This window comes from Elephantulus edwardii, unplaced genomic scaffold, assembly GCF_000299155.1.
Source record: "Elephantulus edwardii isolate Elephantulus edwardi_28Jun2011 unplaced genomic scaffold, EleEdw1.0 scaffold00027, whole genome shotgun sequence".
Lineage (NCBI taxonomy): Eukaryota > Metazoa > Chordata > Mammalia > Macroscelidea > Macroscelididae > Elephantulus > Elephantulus edwardii.
The window spans coordinates 6,116,885-6,136,622 of record NW_006399777.1 but is presented as its reverse complement, the minus strand read 5'-3'; the positions used below and the strand labels follow the sequence as shown (position 1 = coordinate 6,136,622).

The following is a 19,738-nucleotide window of genomic DNA, read 5'->3' as shown; positions in this document are numbered from 1 at the left end:
CAACAGTGGCATCATGTAATATTTGTCCTTTTGTGACTGGGATATTTCACTCAGCATAATGTTCTCCAGAGTCAACCATTTTGAATAATATTGCATGAGTGATTAACAATTTTGTGCCAGCTGCTACAATGTCAATTTTGTAAAAATTACACATGAAGATATATTTTAGAAACAAAATTAAAAATGATTCTATGAATCATCACAAGGCTAGTCATAATTTAAACACATTCTAATGAAATTTAACTTTCTTTTCCAATACCAAACGCAGATAAAAACCCTCCATGTGTTGATAAGGTAGGCCCTGAAGAGTCCCCACGAGGTGCAAATGCTCACTAGACTCTGGAGCCAAGTCTCCCTACCCAGCGGCCCTTTAGAGGAAAGGTCTGCTGCTCCTGCCCACATCAGCCATCACCCGCCCTTGAGAGCGCAGTTCCACCCGAGTCAAGATCAACTCAGAGACAACGGGTAGCGCCACTGGCACCAGCCCTCACTGCCACGGAAGGGTCTCCTGTAGAATTAACTCCTAAAATAAAATCTCTAAGACAAAGCTACTTCTCAATGAAAGGAAATAGAGGAGAGTAGTGACCAGTACTGTTGTTGTTATGTGCCCTCGAGTCGCTTGCGACTCTTAGTGACCCTATGTACAACAGTCCTAAACTCTGCTCTGTCCTGTGCCAATCTCATTGTCTCTGACACACCCATCCCGATTACCCCAGCCACTGAATCAATCCACCTCACAGAGCGTCTTCCCCTTCTGTACTGTCCCTCTACGCTCCCAAGCATGATGTCCTTCTCCAAGGACCGATCTCTCCTTACAACATAACCAAAGTATTTCAGATGAAGCCCCAGAATCCTTGCCTCCAAGGAGCAGCCTGGTTTTACCCTCTCAAGGACGAATCTGTTTGTTTTCCTAGCAGTCCATGGTACCCTCAATACTCTTCTCCAGCACCACAGCTCAAAGGCCTCAATTCTCCTTCTATCCTCCTTAATCATCGTCCAACTCTCTGATGCATAACAAGTGATTGCAAAGACCATGGCCTATATCAGACACACCTTAGTCTCCAGAGAGACACCATTACCCTTCAGTACTTTGGAGAGGTCCCTAACAGCCGACTTTCTCATCGCAATACATCTTTTTAATTTCCTGGCTGCTGATGCCAAGAGTGTTGATTGTGGAGCCAAGCAGACTAAAGCTGTGAACAATCTCAATCTCTTCACCATCCATCCTGATGCTGCCAATTGGTCCAGTTGTGAGAATCTTCGTCTTCTTAACACTGAGCCTCAATCCATACCGAAGGCTGTAGAACTTGACCCTCTGCACCAAGTGCGTCAAGTCCTCCTCAGTTTCTTCAAGTAGGGTTATGTCATCAGCATAACACAGATTGTTGATAGATCTTCGACCAATCCTGATGCCACATTTCTCCTCATAGAGTTCAGCCTCTTGGATAATCTGTTCTGCATACAGGTTGAAAAGGTATGGAGACAGGACATATCCCTGGCATACACCCTTCCCAATTTTGAACCATCCAGTGTTTCCTTGCTCTGTTCTGACGACTGCCTCTTGGTACAAGTATAGGTTTCCAATTAGCATGATCAAGTGTTCTGGGATTCCCATTCTTCTCAGAGTCAGCCACAGTTTGTTATGATCCACACAGTCAAACGCTTTTGCATAATCAATGAAGCACAGATAGACATTCCTCTGGTATTCCCTGCTTTCATCCAAGATCCAATTAAAATTAGCTACAATATCCCTAGTACCACGACCCCTTGTAAACCCAGCCTGGACTTCTGGCAGTTCTCTGCTGATGTACTGTTCCAGTCATTTTTGGATAATCTTCAGTAGAATCTTGCTTGCATGTGAAATCAACGATAATGTTCTATAGTTTCCACACTCTGTTGGGTCACCTTTCTTTGGAACGGGAACAAATATAGATCTCTTCCAATCAGTTGGCCAAGTGGTTGTTCTCCAGATTTCTTGACACAACTTGGTGGGCATGTCCAGGGCAACATCTGTTAGCTGAAATATGTCAATTGGCATACCATCTATTCCTGGGGCCTTATTTTTTGCTATTTCCTTCAAAACAGCTTGAACTTCTTCCTTCATCACCATAGGCTCTTGCTCATATGTTGTTTCATTAAATTCTTTTGTGTCTGCCAATTCCTTTCGATATAATGACTCAGTATATTCTTTCCATCTTCTTTTGATACTTCCTGGATCATTCAATACTCTGCCTAAAGCATCCTCGATTATAGCAACTCGAGGTTTGAATTTGTTCTTCAGTTCCTTGAGCTTAAGAAATGCTGAGCGAGTTTGACCCTTTTGTGTTTCTGACTCCAACTCCTTGTACATTTCATTGTAGTATTTTACTTTGTCATCCCGTGCTGCCTTTTGAAATCTTCTATTCAACTCTTTAGTATCTTGAATTCTTCCTTGGGCTTTAGCTTCTCTGTGCTCCAGTGCAATATTCAGTTTCTTCTGTCATCCATTTTGGTCTTTTCTTCCTCCTGTCTTTGCAATGACCGTTTGCACTCTTCTTGGATGATACCCTTGATATCTTCCCACAACTCATCTGGTCTTCACTCATTCAAGTTCAAGGCCTCAAACCTGTTCTTGAGACAGTTGCAAACTTGTAAAAAAAAACCCCTGGATTAAAATTCTCATTAAAGTTTAATATTTATTTATATGGCAACAAAGTAACTGCTTAGGGGAAGACCGAGGTGGTGAGGCGGTGTAGTGGTTAGCCAAGCTGCTAAGAGAGAGGTCCGAATTCTGCTCTGTCCTCCAGGGTCACAGAGGAATCCAAATGAACGCAATGGCACTGCTTACGTTTGGAGAAATGATGTGCTCCATTTTTAGGAGAACAAGCCTTTATTTCTCTGTTGCACAAAGCAGGCTGAGTTGGTGGCTTTCTGGTTGTTAGTCAAACTAAACCCCATGTTCTCAATCAACTACTCCGACTCGTCCTTCACTTCAACTTGGGCTGGGGTGGCGGCAGCGGCTGCAGGAGCAGCAGTGGCAGCAGCCGACGCCGCCATAGAGCACAAATGCAGAGGGCTCAGCCAGGAGGCTTTTCAGCCAGTGGGAAGGTGTCCTCAGTCTCCAAGGACAAAGCCCAGACCTGCCTGCACCCACTGAGATCACACAGCTGGGTAACCAATCTGCAGACACCAGCTGGCAACGTTGCTGACACCCTCCAGGAAGCAAGCATGCAGTTTCCCCTGTGACGTCTGGGACTGTAGAAGCTGCCACTGTCAACACCTGCTGGGTGGCCATTCGGAAGGAGAAGGGTGAGATGTTGCCGTGTTCAGCAGGACGGCCTCAGGTGGCTCCCACCCTGGCTCCGGTCTTAATCAGCTACACATCGCTCAGGACTGCAGGGGTGCCTCTGGAGATGTAAGTGGCGATGTCCAAAGGCTGGAAGGAGGAGGTATTCATGTGGCCCAGACCAGCATTCCGGGCAGCAAGGTAACCTCACATGGAGCGAGGCATCAGCAAGGGCAGCAGCTGGCACCTTTTTGGTCTGCAGCATGTCTCTGCGCTCAGTGAGGTCCTCGTTGATGAACACAAACCCCACAGTCCCCCAGATGTGAGGCAGCAGCTTCTCCAGGGATGAGTTGTTCTCCAGCTGGCCCCAATGGCCTTGCACATTATGGTGTTCTGGCCCATCAGCACCACAACCTTCCTGTGGAGGGACACGTGGAACTGCTGTATGTGCTTGGAGTCCACAATGTCACACCCACATTGTCTGCAGCCATGATGAAGCATTTCAGATAATCATCCAGAAGCTGAATGATCTTAAGGAAGGAGTGGGACTTCTAGGTCATCCTGTCTTCCCTGGGCATCAGATGTCAGGGATAGAGAGAGAGAGAGAGAGAGAGAGAGAGTGAGTGAGAGTGTGTGTGTGTGTGTGTGTGTGTGTGTGTGTGTAAAAAGACAATGTCACTCTCAAAACGATGAAAAGATGCCTGGGAAGAAGCGGAGGAATTACTATTAGCAAAACTACCCCAAGGAAATAAAATTTGAACCAGCTGAAGTTATCACAAAAAGAAAACAACAATAATATATAAGAAGAAAACAATAATATAAAAATATCACAGAAGGCCACTAAACTAAGTAAACATTTGAAAAAAAAATGCCCAATGAATACAGGCTAAAGAAATACCAACAGCACATGAAAAGGACAACAGTTAACAATCAAGGAGAGATCCTTTCAGAGATTTAAAGCCACTAAACCAAGAGGCTAAAGAGGAAAAATCATGTACAGGATTATTTTGAATTTAAGTGTCTGACCCTTAAATCTGAAATAAGAATTATGCTCAACAGCAAAATTTTTCAAAAGCACTCTCTGTAATCTTAGAAACAAAACAAGGATGTCCATCATTACTGAACTGTAATTCAGATAGCTACTAATAATAAGTAAAAAATTACTGGCAAGAGACATTTGGAAGAGGCAAGACAGTAGCAAAAAATCAAAAACATTAGGGGAAAGTAAACAGCTAATACCTTATTTGAAATGCCTCGAACAGACCAAGTCAACAGCCTTACTACTTACCACTATCTTAACACAAGTAAAAATATCCTGGGACGGGAACAAAGAACATAAACAATGAATTTACTCCTAAATTCGACTCTTCTTAGAAACCTCTCCTGCATGTGATCCTCATAGCGCCCAGCCCAGCACTTCTGTGATTCTTTGTGTTGTATCTAATAAATTTTCCACATTTTGTTATCACCCCTTCTAGGCTGCAAGTACCTTAAAGCACTGTTATACTAGATCATTTTACGATACACAGCACTAATACAAATCCTAATTCACACATGATGAACAATTTGGGGCTCTACATTAAGTAATATGTGGAGTTTATTTCAAAATGCTTTAATTCCAGTTCTTAGGTAATGAACACAATCTACCATCTAATTCCTTTTGTTCTAATAACTCAGTAACACTACATACACCATTATTTGTGTGGTAGAACAAGCACTAAAATTTAGGGGAGGAAAAAAAGAACGACATCAGTAACTGCAACCAGTATGATAACCAGCAACATTAACCAGACACAAACTTTCCTGAATCTGTAAAACCACTATAACGTATCCAAAAAAATCTGTTTTCTGGCTAAGAACCATCACTTTCACAGACTTCATTTTCTCTTCATTTCCATCACCAGCACTAGTGGTTGGTTTTTGGGCCCAGAGTTCACAAAGAAACAGCTTTACTACTTGGAGAGGGAGATACTGCCTGGGGGACAAGTAGAGAAGAGCGGAGCGAGGTGGAGATGTGGATGCTGTCCTGTCTGAGACACTCCTGGAACCACATCCTGGACTAGGCCCGCAGCACACAGCATCCCAGCCTCAGTACAACTACAGGTAAGGGGGCACAGACACCGGGGTCAACTCACTTTAATAAAAAAATGACAAGCAAGAAGGAGATACTGCAATACAGTGCTCAAGGAAAGAATATCCAAACTGACAGCATTAAATCAATGTTAACAACTCAGAGGAAAAGTTTAAATCCATTTAAAATAAATCTAGAAGGACTGCACAGAGGGGTAGGGGAATAGAAAAATCAATGAAATAACACCATCATAAATCTCAACTGGGCTGTAAAACCTGATAGGAATGAATTATTTTATTACACTTGACTTTGAAAAACCTACCTAAGATTTTCAGGTTTGATTACACACAACTTTGAAACTTTAGGTTTGCAAAACCCCTGTCACACACCAAAACATGACGGTGTACCTACTGAGGAAAATTTTTTAAAAGGCTGACAAAGGATTGAATTTTTTAAAATATGTAAGTGCGTACGAAGTCTCAAGAGTATGTTGTCGAGACAATTTATAAAATATAATACAGAAAATGGTCAACCTTTCCAGTTATCAGCAAAAGCACCTTCACAGGAAAATCTAACCCAAATTATCAAAATACTGACATTTGTTAATCTAATAATCCCAAGGAATTTCCAAAGAATGTGTAAGGAAGGAAGACTGGAGAACAAACTTTTATTCTCCAAGAATTTTATACTCAAGAAATTAATGGTGGCTTGTAAATATTTAGTAAATAATAAAAATAAAAAGTTATAAAATCACCTACTTCATTAAAGAAATAAAGTTCTTAGGGAGTTCTGGAGACCTAGTAGTAAGGAGCTGCGCTGTCATCCCAAAGGCACAGGGTTCAAATCCATCGGCTGCTTCATGGGGTGGGCAATTACCTCCCTTGTGATGTACTGCCTCTGAAAACCCACTGGAGGATCGGCTGTGGGTGAGTTCTGACTGGAAGGTATACACCACCACCATCACCAGTCGTAATACTTAAGGAGAAAATAAGTAGAATCTAAATGACAGTATTGTCCTCACAGCAGATCCAAGGCTAACGGTTGCCAAAGGAATTAACACCATGCAAAAGGCATAGAGAAAAGACAGCAGGGAGACAAGAAGGAAAAAAAGGGGGATTATGTGAGAAAGAATATTACTTTAAAAAGATGGACTGAGAGGTATTTTTTTCCAAAATAATTAAAAAACGCCATTGTTGATTGCCTTCAAGTTGAGCATGACTCACAGCGACCCTAGGAACAAAAGGCCTAAAGCGTTTCTACAACCATAGACATCTATCACAGTTCATAGTGTTTCTGGAGGCATGCTGTTTAGGAAGTGAATGCCACTCCTGCTTCCAAAGAACCTATTTTAGGGGTCACCGATTGCTATTTCAACTCTTGTCAAAAATCTAAAGAGAAACATTTCTAAGGAGAGACAGAAAAAAAAAGTTGGGAAACAAAAGGCTTGCCTTTCCCACCAACTAACGTGACCTTAGACAAGTTACTTAACTACTCAAGCAAGCCTCTATTTCCTCATCAGTAAAACCACATCGACTTTGAACACAGACCCCAAAGCTCTAAGACCTGATCTTTGCCGTGTAGGTCTGATGAAAAGTAGACTCAGCATGTTTGCTGAGCTTTGTTAAAACTAGCCATCAGGTCTGATTAAGCCCACAGGGACAGGAGGCTGCTGGGTTTAGAGGTGCAGAAGATGTGGGAAAGTAAAATTCTTTTAATCCTCCCATCTTGACAACAAACCTTAACGACACTTAATTCTAAATGAAACCAGTAACTAGAATATAAGACAGTTACACATCGCTGAGAAATTACACATCTATTAGTTGGTTTACTAAACACCTAACAAAATAAAAAAATTAAATTCCTAATAAGAAACGAAAGACCTTAAATTCCTAATAAGAAACTTGGCGTCATGGAATTGGAATGGACTCACAGACGACCCCCAGTGTTCCCCCCCAAGTCCGTAAGTCCCACAGAGAGCTGCCCATCTTTCTCCTGTGCACCAGCTGGCACAAGCTGGCACAATCCTGCCACCAGAGGAACCCCATCCTAGGGCAGCAGCACCGCTCCCCAAGGACTCAGCCACCAGAACTCCCCGATAAAGGAATGCTTTCAAAACCTCAGGTGGGGCAGCTGTTACTGAAATACGCATCTACCTAGAGGGCACAGAACTTAACAGTATATTATGTACTATATAATGGTATGGTATCAACAGTAACATATATACCATGTTGTTATTAGGTACCATCAAGTCAACCATGACTCATAGTGAACAGATCTGCACCCTGCCCTGTCCCATACAATCCTCCTCCTCACCTCTGATACACTTGAGCCTGCTTTTATGGACACTGTGTCAATTTTTCTTGTTGATGATCCTCTCTTTTGCTGACCCTTCAATTTCCAAGCCTGAGGTAACTTTCCAAAGACTGGCCCTTTCTGCCAATATTCCCAAAGCATGGGAAACAAAGTTTCGCTATTCTTGCCTCTTAGAACACCCTGCTTGTACTTTCTCCAGCGTACCTGTTTGTTCTTTTGGCAATCCATGGGATATTCATTCAGTACTTTCCTCCACCACCACAACACAGAGACATCGGCATCAGTTCTTCTGCCATCCTAAGTCACTGTCCAACTTTCAAATGCAAAGATTAAGGCTTGGATCTGGCGCACCTTAGTCTTGAAACCAACATCATCACTCTTTGGCAATGTGGAGAGGTCCTTGGTAGCAGGGTTTCCCAATGCAATCTATCTTTTGATTTCTTGACTGCTAGAATCAAGGTTGTTTATTGTGGATCCACGTACAATGTTAATTCACAACTTTATTCTTTTCTCCATCTATCAGGATGTTGTCTACTGACCCAGTGGTAAAGGTTTCTGTTTTGTTTATGTTGAGGGGTAATTCATATTGAAGGCGGTAGTCTTTGATTTTCTGCACTAACAGCTTTAACTTCTCCTCACTTTCAGTAAAGCAACGTGGTGTCATCTACATAATGCAGGTTGTTGATGACCCTTCCTTGGGTCTTGAGGCTACATTCTTCGTCATAAAGTCCAGCTCCTTGAATGATTTGCTCAGCATTCAGAATGAATATGTATACAGTCAAATGCCTTTGCATAGTCAATAAAAAACAAATAGACACTCTTCTTCTGGTACATAAGTGACTCTAGTACACACATAACTATATAAAAACATGAAGTTATAACCAGTTTACAGAAAAAAAGAAATAATAAACTCCAGAAACATGACAAAAAAAAAGCCTGACTTCTGCTCATTAAAAAAAAAGCAAATTAAAAATAGAAAAATCAATAAAGCACAAGTATGATTTATAACATTTCATACTCAAAGTCTGATAGTACTCCAAGTTGGTACAGTGATTATGTAATAACTTTGCATTGCTAATGGGAAGGCAATTTTAGAAAAATTTATTCAAGTTACAAACGCAACTTTAACTGGTGGCTTCATGGTAAGGAATTGTGCTGTCAATGCAAAGGTATGTGGTTCAAATACACCAGCTACTTGGTTGGAGAAAGATTGGCCAGTTATGGCTAGATTCTGGCTTGACAGTACACAACAATAATCAACTTTTAGGATTTTATATTACAGATAAACCTGGAAATAATTAAGGATTGAGATACTCAAAAAAGAACTCAAATACTAAAAAATACAAAAACAGAGGGCTGATGAGATACATTTATATGATCCTTTCAGTGGAAAACTGTTAGCCTCAAGGATAACGGGAAAACATCACATAACAGACTGCATTTTCCACCACTGGGTGCAACAAGATTTGCTCTTGCATTCTTCTTAAAACATGCTCCTGATCTTCTGCACTTTCTCTCCCTTTGAATCGGTGTAGGCTTATTGAAACAGAACTGATGCTCTGTGATTTTTACATACTTTGGGTATGTCATGGGGGGGGGGCATCCCTGGAATAGGAAATCTTGCCTAGAAAAGGACACAGCAGACTGTGAGGATGTCGCAGCAAAGGGTGGGCTCTCCTTCTGCTGTGGGGTCACTATGAGCCTGAATGGCTTCAACGGCACCTGACAGCACAGCAGGTGGCTTCTCGAGCTGGGCTGGAGGCTCGTGAGCTTCCCAGCTGGTGCTCTGAGACCCTTACTCTTGAATCCAGTCATTCTGCTCTAAGACGGTCAAGGTCACGTGGCAAGGTGACACACAGAAGTTCTGGCCAAAATCCTTAACTGAGGTCTCAATCATGAGCCATCTCAACTGCCGGCTATACGGAGATGGTGCCAAGGCCAGCACCAAGTGGGACCACGAGACTCAGAGTGAGGGCCAGCTTGCCAATGAGCTTACTCAGGGCCAGCTTGCCAATGAGCTTACTCAGCTCTGAACCACGAGGAAGAAAATGGCTTTAAGTCCCGACGTTTTAGGGTCATCTGTTTCTCAGCAATAAAGAAAAGGCAGAGAAGTAGTGAACCTGGGGGGGGTGGGGAATAGAGAACCTGGGGGGGCGGGGCGGGGAGGGGTGAGCCGTCCAGTAGGCAGTGCCTGAGGTGTTTCAACTTGTGTAAGAAGATTATATAGGCTTGAGAACAATAGTGACTGTGTGACTATACAGCAAAGTCAAGGCATTACCTGTGGGAGAACTGAGTGACTGAGCACATGGGATGCTAGAAAGCATTTTAAAAGTTTTAATGTTTTTACTCACAGAGTAAGACTGTAATTAGAATCTAAAATACTGTGCATGTAGATAGCCTAAAACGGCAAAGGGATAAAAAGATTATAGTGATCTTAGAAAATGGGCAATTCAGATTTTTTTTAATCTAATACTGCACTGTTAACTTTTAAAAAAGCTTTATTTTTAATAAGAGAAAGCAGAGGGTTTTTAAAAAGATAGTATTTTAAATTTAATATTACTTTAAACTAGTTGGTCAACATGCTCACAATCTAGTTTTGTTTTATTTTCTGGACAAGAATACCAAACTAAATGCCTGAGTCAGTGTCAGGTCATAGGGAGCCTCTACTGGGTTTTCTGAATTGCAAATCTTTACGGGAGACTGGATTCGAACTTCTGACCATAGCAGTCCGACATGCGATGAGCTCACTTACATCGGAGCCCCTCATCTTCTTGATAAATGACATAGAAAACAAGGAGGTCCATTTCTGCCAATGATCCACTGAGTGGTACAAATGGTTGATGTGCTTCGTTGCTAACAAAAAACGGTGAAAGTCGAAGTCTGTCCCGACCATTCAACAGGCTCAAGCTTATCACAAAACCAGGACGATGGCGTCAGAACAGAGTCCACCTCTGTTATGCACAGGGTCTCTAGGGCTTGTATGGCACCTAACAACAGAGGTGTCTCTAAAATAGGTGGTGGTGGTGTGCCCTGTGAAGTTGGAACCGGCCCACAGCTAACACTGCTGTGGCTCTTAAGAGGCAGGGAACAACACATCTCCCATGGAAGAGCTGGTGAATTCAAACCATGTGCCTTTGGGTTGCTAGCACAACTCGTTACCACTAAGGCACCAGAGCTCCGGAAGAAAGATCAATACTTATTTAACAAACCCAAACATGCATTTTCTTCACCTACTTAACAGAAGCAGCAGTGGAGAATGAGGTCTTAGACTCTAGCTGTCAATCAGTTGGACACTAGGTTATTTAAGCTTTTTCTGTCTTTGTTTCCTCTTCTACAGGATTAGTGTTTTTGTAAATAGCTATGATAAGGTTCATGGGACTGTGACATCTGCAGATGAATCCCCTACCATGTAACACGTCGGAACACTGGTAGTAGAGGGTACGGCTCAGTGGCAGAGCATCTGAGAGCAGAGCACCAGCAGTGGAGCTGTGCTGACACATTCTTCCTCCACACAGGCCACAGGTTCAATCCAAGCATACTCAGCCACTACCCCTCTGACTTGCCTGTTGCTGTGATGCTGGGCCAATTTCAGTGGAATTCGTAGACCAAGGAAGATAAGCCTGGCAATCCCACTGCTAAAAAAAATAAATCAGCCAATGAAAACCCAGCGGATCCCAAAAGTCAGATGCCACTGTGGTGGGGGAATCCATGAGTTGAGCCTAGTGAACAGTATCTTACAATGACCCTGTATTTCTCACAAATTCCATCTGCTTAAAATGTACAAATTACTTAACGAATGTTAAAATAAGTCAGAATCTTTAAAGAATAAGTTGCCAAAGATTAAATAGAAGTAACTGTAAAGGATAATTTCACGTTATACTACAAATAGATTTCACACCAACTTAAAAAAAGAAAGAATATCCAGCTCCTCATTTTTTGCAGAAGCTCTGAGGACTTATAGGTAAGGAGGTGCATTGTCATTCCAAAGACTGGAGGTTCGTATCCACAAGATGCTCCTGTACGAGTTGTTGCTGACTGCCTTCAAGGCGAGCATGACTCATGGTGACCCTCTGAACAAAAGGCCTGAAGCCCCTCTGTAACTATCGACATTTATCAAAGTTCATAGAGTTTCCGGAGGCATGTGGTTTCGGAAGTGGATGCCGCTCCTGCTTCCAAACCTGTCATACAATGTTACTGGTTGAGTCGCCTGCGATGCATAGCAATCCTATGTACAGCAGCTCTGAACCCTGCCCTGTCCTGAGCCAGGCTCACTAATTCTGACACACCAACCCTCATCGCCCCAGTTACTGTATCAATCCATCTCATCCAGGGTCTCCCATTCCTGTATGAGTTAGTGCCTCCGAAAATCTTGAAGGGTCAGTTATGAGTTGGTTCTGACTTGATAACACACAACAACGGTTCTATGCAAAGAATGAAGTTCTGTTCGAAGGGGTGGGGGACAGATTTGGGGAAAAGAAAGAAAGGGTATTCTCAGATCTTAAAAATATGCCAATCCTGAGATTATGACTAAAAGCTCTTATTCACAATAAGAGCCTGTCAAAGCTGGTAAGTATGGGATTTAACAAAGCTATTTTATAAATATATATATCACATAGGGAGTCTAGGAGCTCAGTAGTAAGGAGCAGTGTTGCCCAGCCATAGGCTGGAATCCACCAGCTGCTCTGTGGGAAAAGATGGACTCTCCTCCTGGGTGGCTTTCAGCCTCTGGGCACCCACTGGAGAATCGGACTGGAGTTTCGACCTGACGGTACCTAACAAGTTTATACACAGGGAGCTTTGGCAGCGTGGTCTGCAGGGAGTCGCAATCAACTGGAGGTGGTGACTTACAGCCTCAGAAAATCTGCTGGACAGTCAACTCTGCTTGGTTCTAACACAGAAGCACTGAGAGATTTTCTATGTACCTTTGGATCTAAGGATGGTGTTTGCCTCCCCCCATCCCGCCTTGAGAAGGAGTCCTTGTGTGTCATAAACAATGCTTAACTACTAGCGGTTCAAACCCATCCAGAGGCATGGAGGAGGTGAGTTAGCCTTGCAAGCTGCTTCCAAAGTGTGCCCTTAAAAATCTCAGAGCAATTCCACTCTGAATATGTGGGGTCACCATGCATTACCATCAACCTGATGGCAAAGTGCTGGCCAGAGAGCATCACATGACCTCCTCCAGGGATTTTTTTTAATTGTCATCTTCAACTGCAGAAATGGAGGTTATACCTCTACTGACTGGCATCTACCCTTCACCACCTCCATTATCTTGAAAAGCAAAAACGCCATTCAGTAACACTTATTCCAGACAGTTACAAAGTTTAAGAAAAACTTAAGTAGGTTCGCAACTTGAGGAACTCTGTGATTATGTTAAATTTATGCAAATAATCCACTCAGCTGTGTGCTACCACCACATTAATTTCCCCTCCTTTCACGTGAACAAATAACACACCACCTTTAGGTAACTGTCTTATAGGATAGTTTTGCAAATTTGCAGATTGCTTAAAAATGCCACTGACAAACACGTGACTGCGTGCATGCACGCGCGCGCACACACACACACACACGTTGTTAGGTGCCGCAGAATCAAGTACAACTCACAGCAACCCTGTCAACAACAGACCTGAAACCTGTCCTGTCCTCCCCATCTCTGACACCCTCTAGCCCACTGCTGCAGTCACTGTGTCAATCCACCTGGTTGAGCGCCTTCCCCCCACCATTCCCAGCGTGATGTTCTTCAATGAACAGCCTCTCCTAGCAACAAGTCCTAAATATGTGAGACAAAACTTTATCATTTTTGCCTCCAAGGAGCACTCTGGCTGCACCTTCTCCAACAGCTGGAGAACAACTGGTTCTGTCTCTAGGGCACACAACTATTCATTTATATTTAGCTTAGCTCTTAAGTGCCCTCCCTTCCAAAGAATGGGTCACAAACCCAAACTCAATGCTGTACAGTCTGAATCTACTCAGAGGGGACTCTCCAGCAGGTTTCTGGAGGCGGTAAATCACAAGGGAGGAGACTGCCCAGCCTTCTTTAAAGGAGTCGCTGGTGGGTCTGAGCAGCCAGAGGCTTGGCCTTTCAGTTAGCAGTGGAACTCCCCATGGACAAAGCCCCTAAGACAGGGGGCAGTTATTCCGTGTAATAGGTGTGCCTATTTCCTTGCATCTATGAAACGCAATAGAGAGTGAGAGTTTGCCACCGAGCCTGTTAAGAAACTTGGTTGTTGATGAATCATCCTCCCTCCAATTCTGATGCCACTCTCCTCCACATAAAGGTCAGCCTCTCAAAAGATCTGTCCCTCAAACAGATTCAAAAGGTATGATGGAGATGAGATGCATCCCTGACACATTCCCTTCCTGATTCTGAACCACGCAGTGTTTCCTTGCTGTTGTGACAAACGCCTCCTGGTCCAAGTATACTTTTTGCCTGAGCACAACTAGGTGTTCTGGGATTCCCACTATTTTCAAGGTTAGACACAATTTGTTATCTACACAGTCAAATACCTTTGTGTAATCAATGAAACACAGATAAGACATTCTTTTGGTACTCTCTGCTTTCCGCCAAGATCCATTTGACATTGGCAACAATGTCCCTAGTACTAAGGCCTCTTTCAGACCCAGCCTGCATATCTGGCAACTCTCTGAAGCTGTGTGTTTCTGGATAATCTTCAGCAAGATTTTGTTTGTGTGTGATATCAGTGATAACGTTGCTATGTGCTGTCTACCTTGCGTACATTAGCTCTGAACCCTGCTCTCTCCTGTGTCAATCTCACGGTCTCCAACAGATCTAATCCCATTTATCCAGTCACTGAGTAGAGCCATCACAGATGGGTCTTCCTCTCTTGCACCGTCTCACCAATCTTCCAAGCACAGTGTCCTTCTCCAAGGACTGGTCCCTCTCAGACAGGCCAGCATCTACATCTCCACCCAGAGTATGTTAGACAGAGCTTAAAAGACTTGCCCCAAAGGAGCATTTTAGTATCACCCTCTCCTGGACAGACTTGTTTGACGAGAATCCATGGTATGCTCAACACTGTTCTATAGCACCACAATTCAAAGATATTGATCCATCTTCTATTATCCTTAGTCACTGTCCAGTTCTCTAATGCATAGCAAGTAACTGTGAAGACCACAGTACATTTTACTCTAAACTGACATGTCACCCTTTGGTACTCTAGAGAGGTTCCTGAAAGCAGACTTTCCCAACGTAATTCGTTTTCTGATTTCCTGACTGCTGGTGCCAACAGTGTTGATGTGGGGCCAAGCAAGTTGAATCTGTTAACAATCTCAGTCTCTTGAGTCTATCATGAAGCTGCCAACTGGCCTAGTGGTGAGATTCTTTGTTTTCTTGATGTTGAGCTCCAATCCATATTGACTGGAAGGACTTGACCTTCTGCAGCAAACACCTTATGTCCTCCTCAGATTTAGCAAGCAAGGTTTGCGTCATCTGCATAATGCAAACTGTTGATGAGTCTTCCTCTAATAAGCCACATTCCTCTTCATAAAGCCCAGCCTCCTAAACGATCTGTTCTGCATACAGACTGAACAAGTATGCGAAGAGGCTGCATCTCTGATGGACTCACTTGGCATTTCTTAAGCTGAAGGAACTAAACAACAAATTTAAGCCTTGAGTTGCAATACTCAAAGGATGCTGAGGGCAGAATGTCGAATGACCCGGGAAGTATCAAAAAAAGATGGAAGGACTACACAGAGTCCCTGTACCACACAGAATTAGCTGACACAGAAGAATTTCATGAAACAACATATGATTAAGAGACAATGGTGAAGAAAGAGGAAGATCAGGGTGCTCTGAAGAAACTGACAAAAAACAAGGTCTCAGGAACTGATGGAATACCAACTGACATATTTCTGCAAACAGATGCTTCCCTGGGCATGCTCGCCAGGTTATGTCAAGAAATCTGGGGACAACTACAACGTCAACTGACTGGAAGAGATCCATATTTATTCTCATTCAAAAAAAAAAAAAAGTGACCTGACAGAGTGGAAATCATCCATGTTATTACTAATATCCCATGCAAGCAACATCCTGCTGAAAGTGATCCAAAAAGACTATGTATTAGGGATACTGTTCGATTATTTGCACACTCTATCAAATTACCCTTTTTTGGAATGGGAATGAATATGGATGTCTTCTTGTCAGTTGGCCAGGTAGATCACCTTGTTAAACTGACCTGCAGAGCAGGCACCAACAGATGGCTGAAGGTTTTCAGAGGATGTAAATGGCATGTGAGGAGACGATCCACCTTTCCCTCCTGGAGGAGCTGGTGAATTCAAGCCACATGCCTGAGTTGGCAATGCCACCCCTTACCACTAGGCCAGTGGTTGTCGTGGACCATGGAGCTGGAACCAACCCACAGCTGACCCTCTGGCAGGTTTTCAGAGGCAGTTAATCAGGGCAGAGACTGGCCACCCTTCTCCCGGGGAGCAGCTGGTGGCCTCAAACTGCATGTCTTCAGGACGGCAGTGCAGCTTCTTGCCAGTAAGCCACCAGAGCTCATTCCTGGCCATTGCTGTTATTTGCCATCGAGTCTCCTAGGACTCACAGCAACTCCATGGACAATAGCTCACTGACTCCGACACACCCACCCCCACAGCCCCAGTTACTGTATCAGTCCATCTCATCTGGGGTCTTCCTCTCCTGTGCCATCCCTCAGTCCTTCCAAATACTACGTCCTTCTCCAAGGACTGGTCCCTCCTGGCCATGTGCCCAAACATATGACACAGAGCTTCAAAATCCTAGCTTCCAGGGAGAAACTTGATTTTACCCTCTCCAAAACAGCCCTATTTGATCTCCTGGTGGTCTGTGGTATGTTCAAGACTCCTCCAGCACCACAACTCAAAGGCATCAATTCTTCTTTCTGTCATTTAAGCTAGATCTTTAGAATCCTAACTAATGTTACCAGATATAGGAACTCATGAGGAGAAAGAAAAAAAAAATAGTTGAAATACAGAATAAGAAGCCAGGATCAGCTGTTCAAGAAATTCTACCACACAGCAACCAAACCCAAAATGATGACTGTATTTTTCCTCACACAGCACGTGTATTGCACAACGCTGCACAGCACACAACTCCCTGCTCATCACCTCCCATGTGCACGTACATGAGTGAGCGTGTTATCTCTGTGTGTGTGTTAGCCCAAAAAATACAGTAATGCCCTAGTCATGGACCCTGGAAATCAAGCATCCAGGAAACGTTGAAATCCTTGAGTAGCTAAGATCTACTCTATTCCTGAGACTGTTTGCAAGCAGCATAAAAGAACAGTGCCACAGATGCAATCACAAGGGCACCTACACAATGGGCGTGGTCAGCAGAGTACAAACATGCCCAATAACCACTCACCAGGACTTTGGGGCAAAGTTACTGGTAAAAGTTTTTTAAAAGGCGCACGTGATCTGTATAAACAAAAACTGTCATGGAAAATTTACTAATGAAAGTAGACTACCTAAATAGTGTTAAATGGTATTATGGCTACACATAATGAAATCAGAAGACATGCATATTTATGAAGTACAAATAAAAGTAAGTTCTAGAAGGAGAAGTAATCCTTGAAACAGTATGAAGGAAAAACAAGCTTAGACTGTCCACAAGCAAAAAAAGAAAAGTTCTAGTCTTAGGGTCCTGAAAGTAAGATCGACATACAACTGTTCATAAATTAAGTGTATCACACACAAGTCTCAAACGGAGCTGGTCTGGGTATTTAAGCAGAATACACACACACACACACACACACACACACACACACACACCCCGCCCCTTGGGAGACAGCCACTGACAAGCCGCGGCCAGCAAGCAGTTATAGTCACTGTCATTTTCTACATCAGTTTCACAGAAAGACCAAGTAATCTGTCAAATCCTTCCTTACCACGAGGCTAGTTATATTTGGCCCAGTTTGTTTCCTGGGGGCTCATTACTAAACCAGACATATCTAAATGTATCAACAAAGAAACCACAAAGGAAGTATAATATACAGAACAGTAACATTTCTCGAAGTACCAAGATGATTCAAATAAAAGTTCCATGAGGAGTTTTTTGGTGTCCATCAGATCTCTTTTAAAAGGTAAAACACGAACAATATGGTAAAATGATAAACAAATCAAATGATGAAGACACCCATCACCACTACTGGGCTGAGCCTACTCACGTGGAAACACCACTTAGGAAGTATGCTTCATCCATTTAGAAAAAAGTCAGGAGACGGCAGAATCCTGTAATTTATTTTGCTTAGAAGTACCAGAGAATATAAAATTAGACACCTGAAAGTCAGATTTTGAGAAGTTATTACATACTAGAGGGTGTTTGTCCAACTTATGTCAAAATTTCTATTTTTCAAAAGCACTGGTACTTTGAAAAAAAAAAAATCACAAAATTCTTGCAAGATACTGCAAATCCTAAATTTGCCTGCTACCTCTGATATCATCGAATTAAAAAGTTTCATCTCCCGGTTATACAGAGGCACCAATAAGGTTGTGTGTCTTCCCCTATCGCTATGCACTTGCTCAGCTTTGGGTCATTTCGGGATTGCACCCATCAGAAAAGCAATACTCTCTCCTCTCCTACTTGTCCTGCACAATCACTGCACACAGACGTTTCCGATCAAGAGACGGAATCTTTCAACCCTCTTCCTGCACCTTTCTCACTTACTTCATTTTTTTAAAATGCCATGAACGTTATTAAATACGTGAAAAAAAGGGGAGGGATATTTTATCAGATAAATTTAACTTCACAAAACGGTGTCAATGAATTTATAAGTAGCCCAGTTATTCCTATAATTAGGGTTTTCTGGCTAACTTACTATCAAACGTCAATGTAATTATGGGACAAGAAGGTAGTTACTGAAAGACATGTCTAATTAGTACGAAGAAACAGGGATGAAATCAAACCTCATTCTTGAGGACGACACTCATCGTGTTTACCCCTGGGCTCTAGAATCAACACCATCGCGCTGGAGAGTAACCAGGAAGCCAACGCACAAACCCCAAAAGATGTCACTTCAACAAAACCCAGGGTAAGTTGCAAAGCACGAGTCCTGCCCAACAGACCTCTTCTCCACCCTGTAACCTAGTCAGGTATGCATCATTTCACAGTTGAAACAGTAAAATACATCCCTCCCCCCAATACATCTATCAGTTATAGATGATAAAGCAGGAAAAAGAAAAATCTCACCCCCAATAGTACTCTCTTGAAATTCATGAAATTGGCCCTTCACAAAACGGAGCACTAGGCTTGACTTGCCAACAGCAGACTCTCCCAGAAGTACTAGTTTGAACTGGCATATTTTATTTCCAGTATTTGGCCCGTTGGGTCTTGTTGCTCCACGATTAGCCATGTCCAGGTTTGAAAGAAGTCCCTAATTCAGACTCTTAAGTGAATTTCCAGGATGCAAAGTGTTGATTTTTCTCTCTCTGGAGGTAGTTACCTGTAAAGAAACAAACATCAAATAAATAAATTTAAGAAATGGTGAAACAAGGTAAGCCTAATATTAATTATTTCAGTAAATTTTACCTAAAGTGTATTATTTTGTGCCATTTACAAGCTCTCTAGACATTCAAAAGTTATTTAGTTCTATCAATTAACTATCTCTTTAATGAAATCATTGGCAAGAGCTCTGACTTTAAACCACTTTGTAATTTTCAGGGCATTTTATAAAACACAACCATTTATTACAAGTTCAACTTTGTGCCAAGTACTGCCATAAGTACTAACACAGATGTTTAGCAATCTTACAAAGTTAGCTACCATTACAATCCTTATATATGAGGCAAGGCCAAGTGCCTTGACTGAGGTCACATATTCAGGGTGACAGAGCTGCAGGAAAGCTGAGCTTCAAATTCAGAGGTGGCTCAGAGTTCAGATCCTGGAGCCAAAGTAGGGGGATTAAAATAGCTTTAAAATAATTAATAAATGGAAATATCTTTGGACAGATCCTGGCAGTCCAAAAGAGCTCAATAAATGCTAAATTTGAAAGCTACTGTCAAATGGTGCAGTGTATACTTCTTATTAATTAATAGTCATTCTGGAGTAACACAGATTTGAATGTTTGTGGCTAAAAGACTTAAACTTCCTCCCT

At 42.6% G+C, this 19,738-nt stretch overlaps 1 protein-coding gene across 1 annotated transcript in view; it reads right to left on the bottom strand.

Annotated features, from left to right (window-relative positions):
* The window catches only part of RAB5A (RAB5A, member RAS oncogene family), a 28,503-nt gene extending 9,404 nt beyond the window's left edge, over positions 1–19,099 (bottom strand). The window contains exon 1 of the mRNA XM_006883340.1: positions 18,835–19,099. Coding sequence (XP_006883402.1) covers positions 18,835–18,997 — 163 coding nt within the window. The 5' untranslated portion in view covers positions 18,998–19,099. The remainder of the gene's footprint in view (positions 1–18,834) is intronic.
* Between the last annotated feature and the right edge of the window lie 639 nt (positions 19,100–19,738).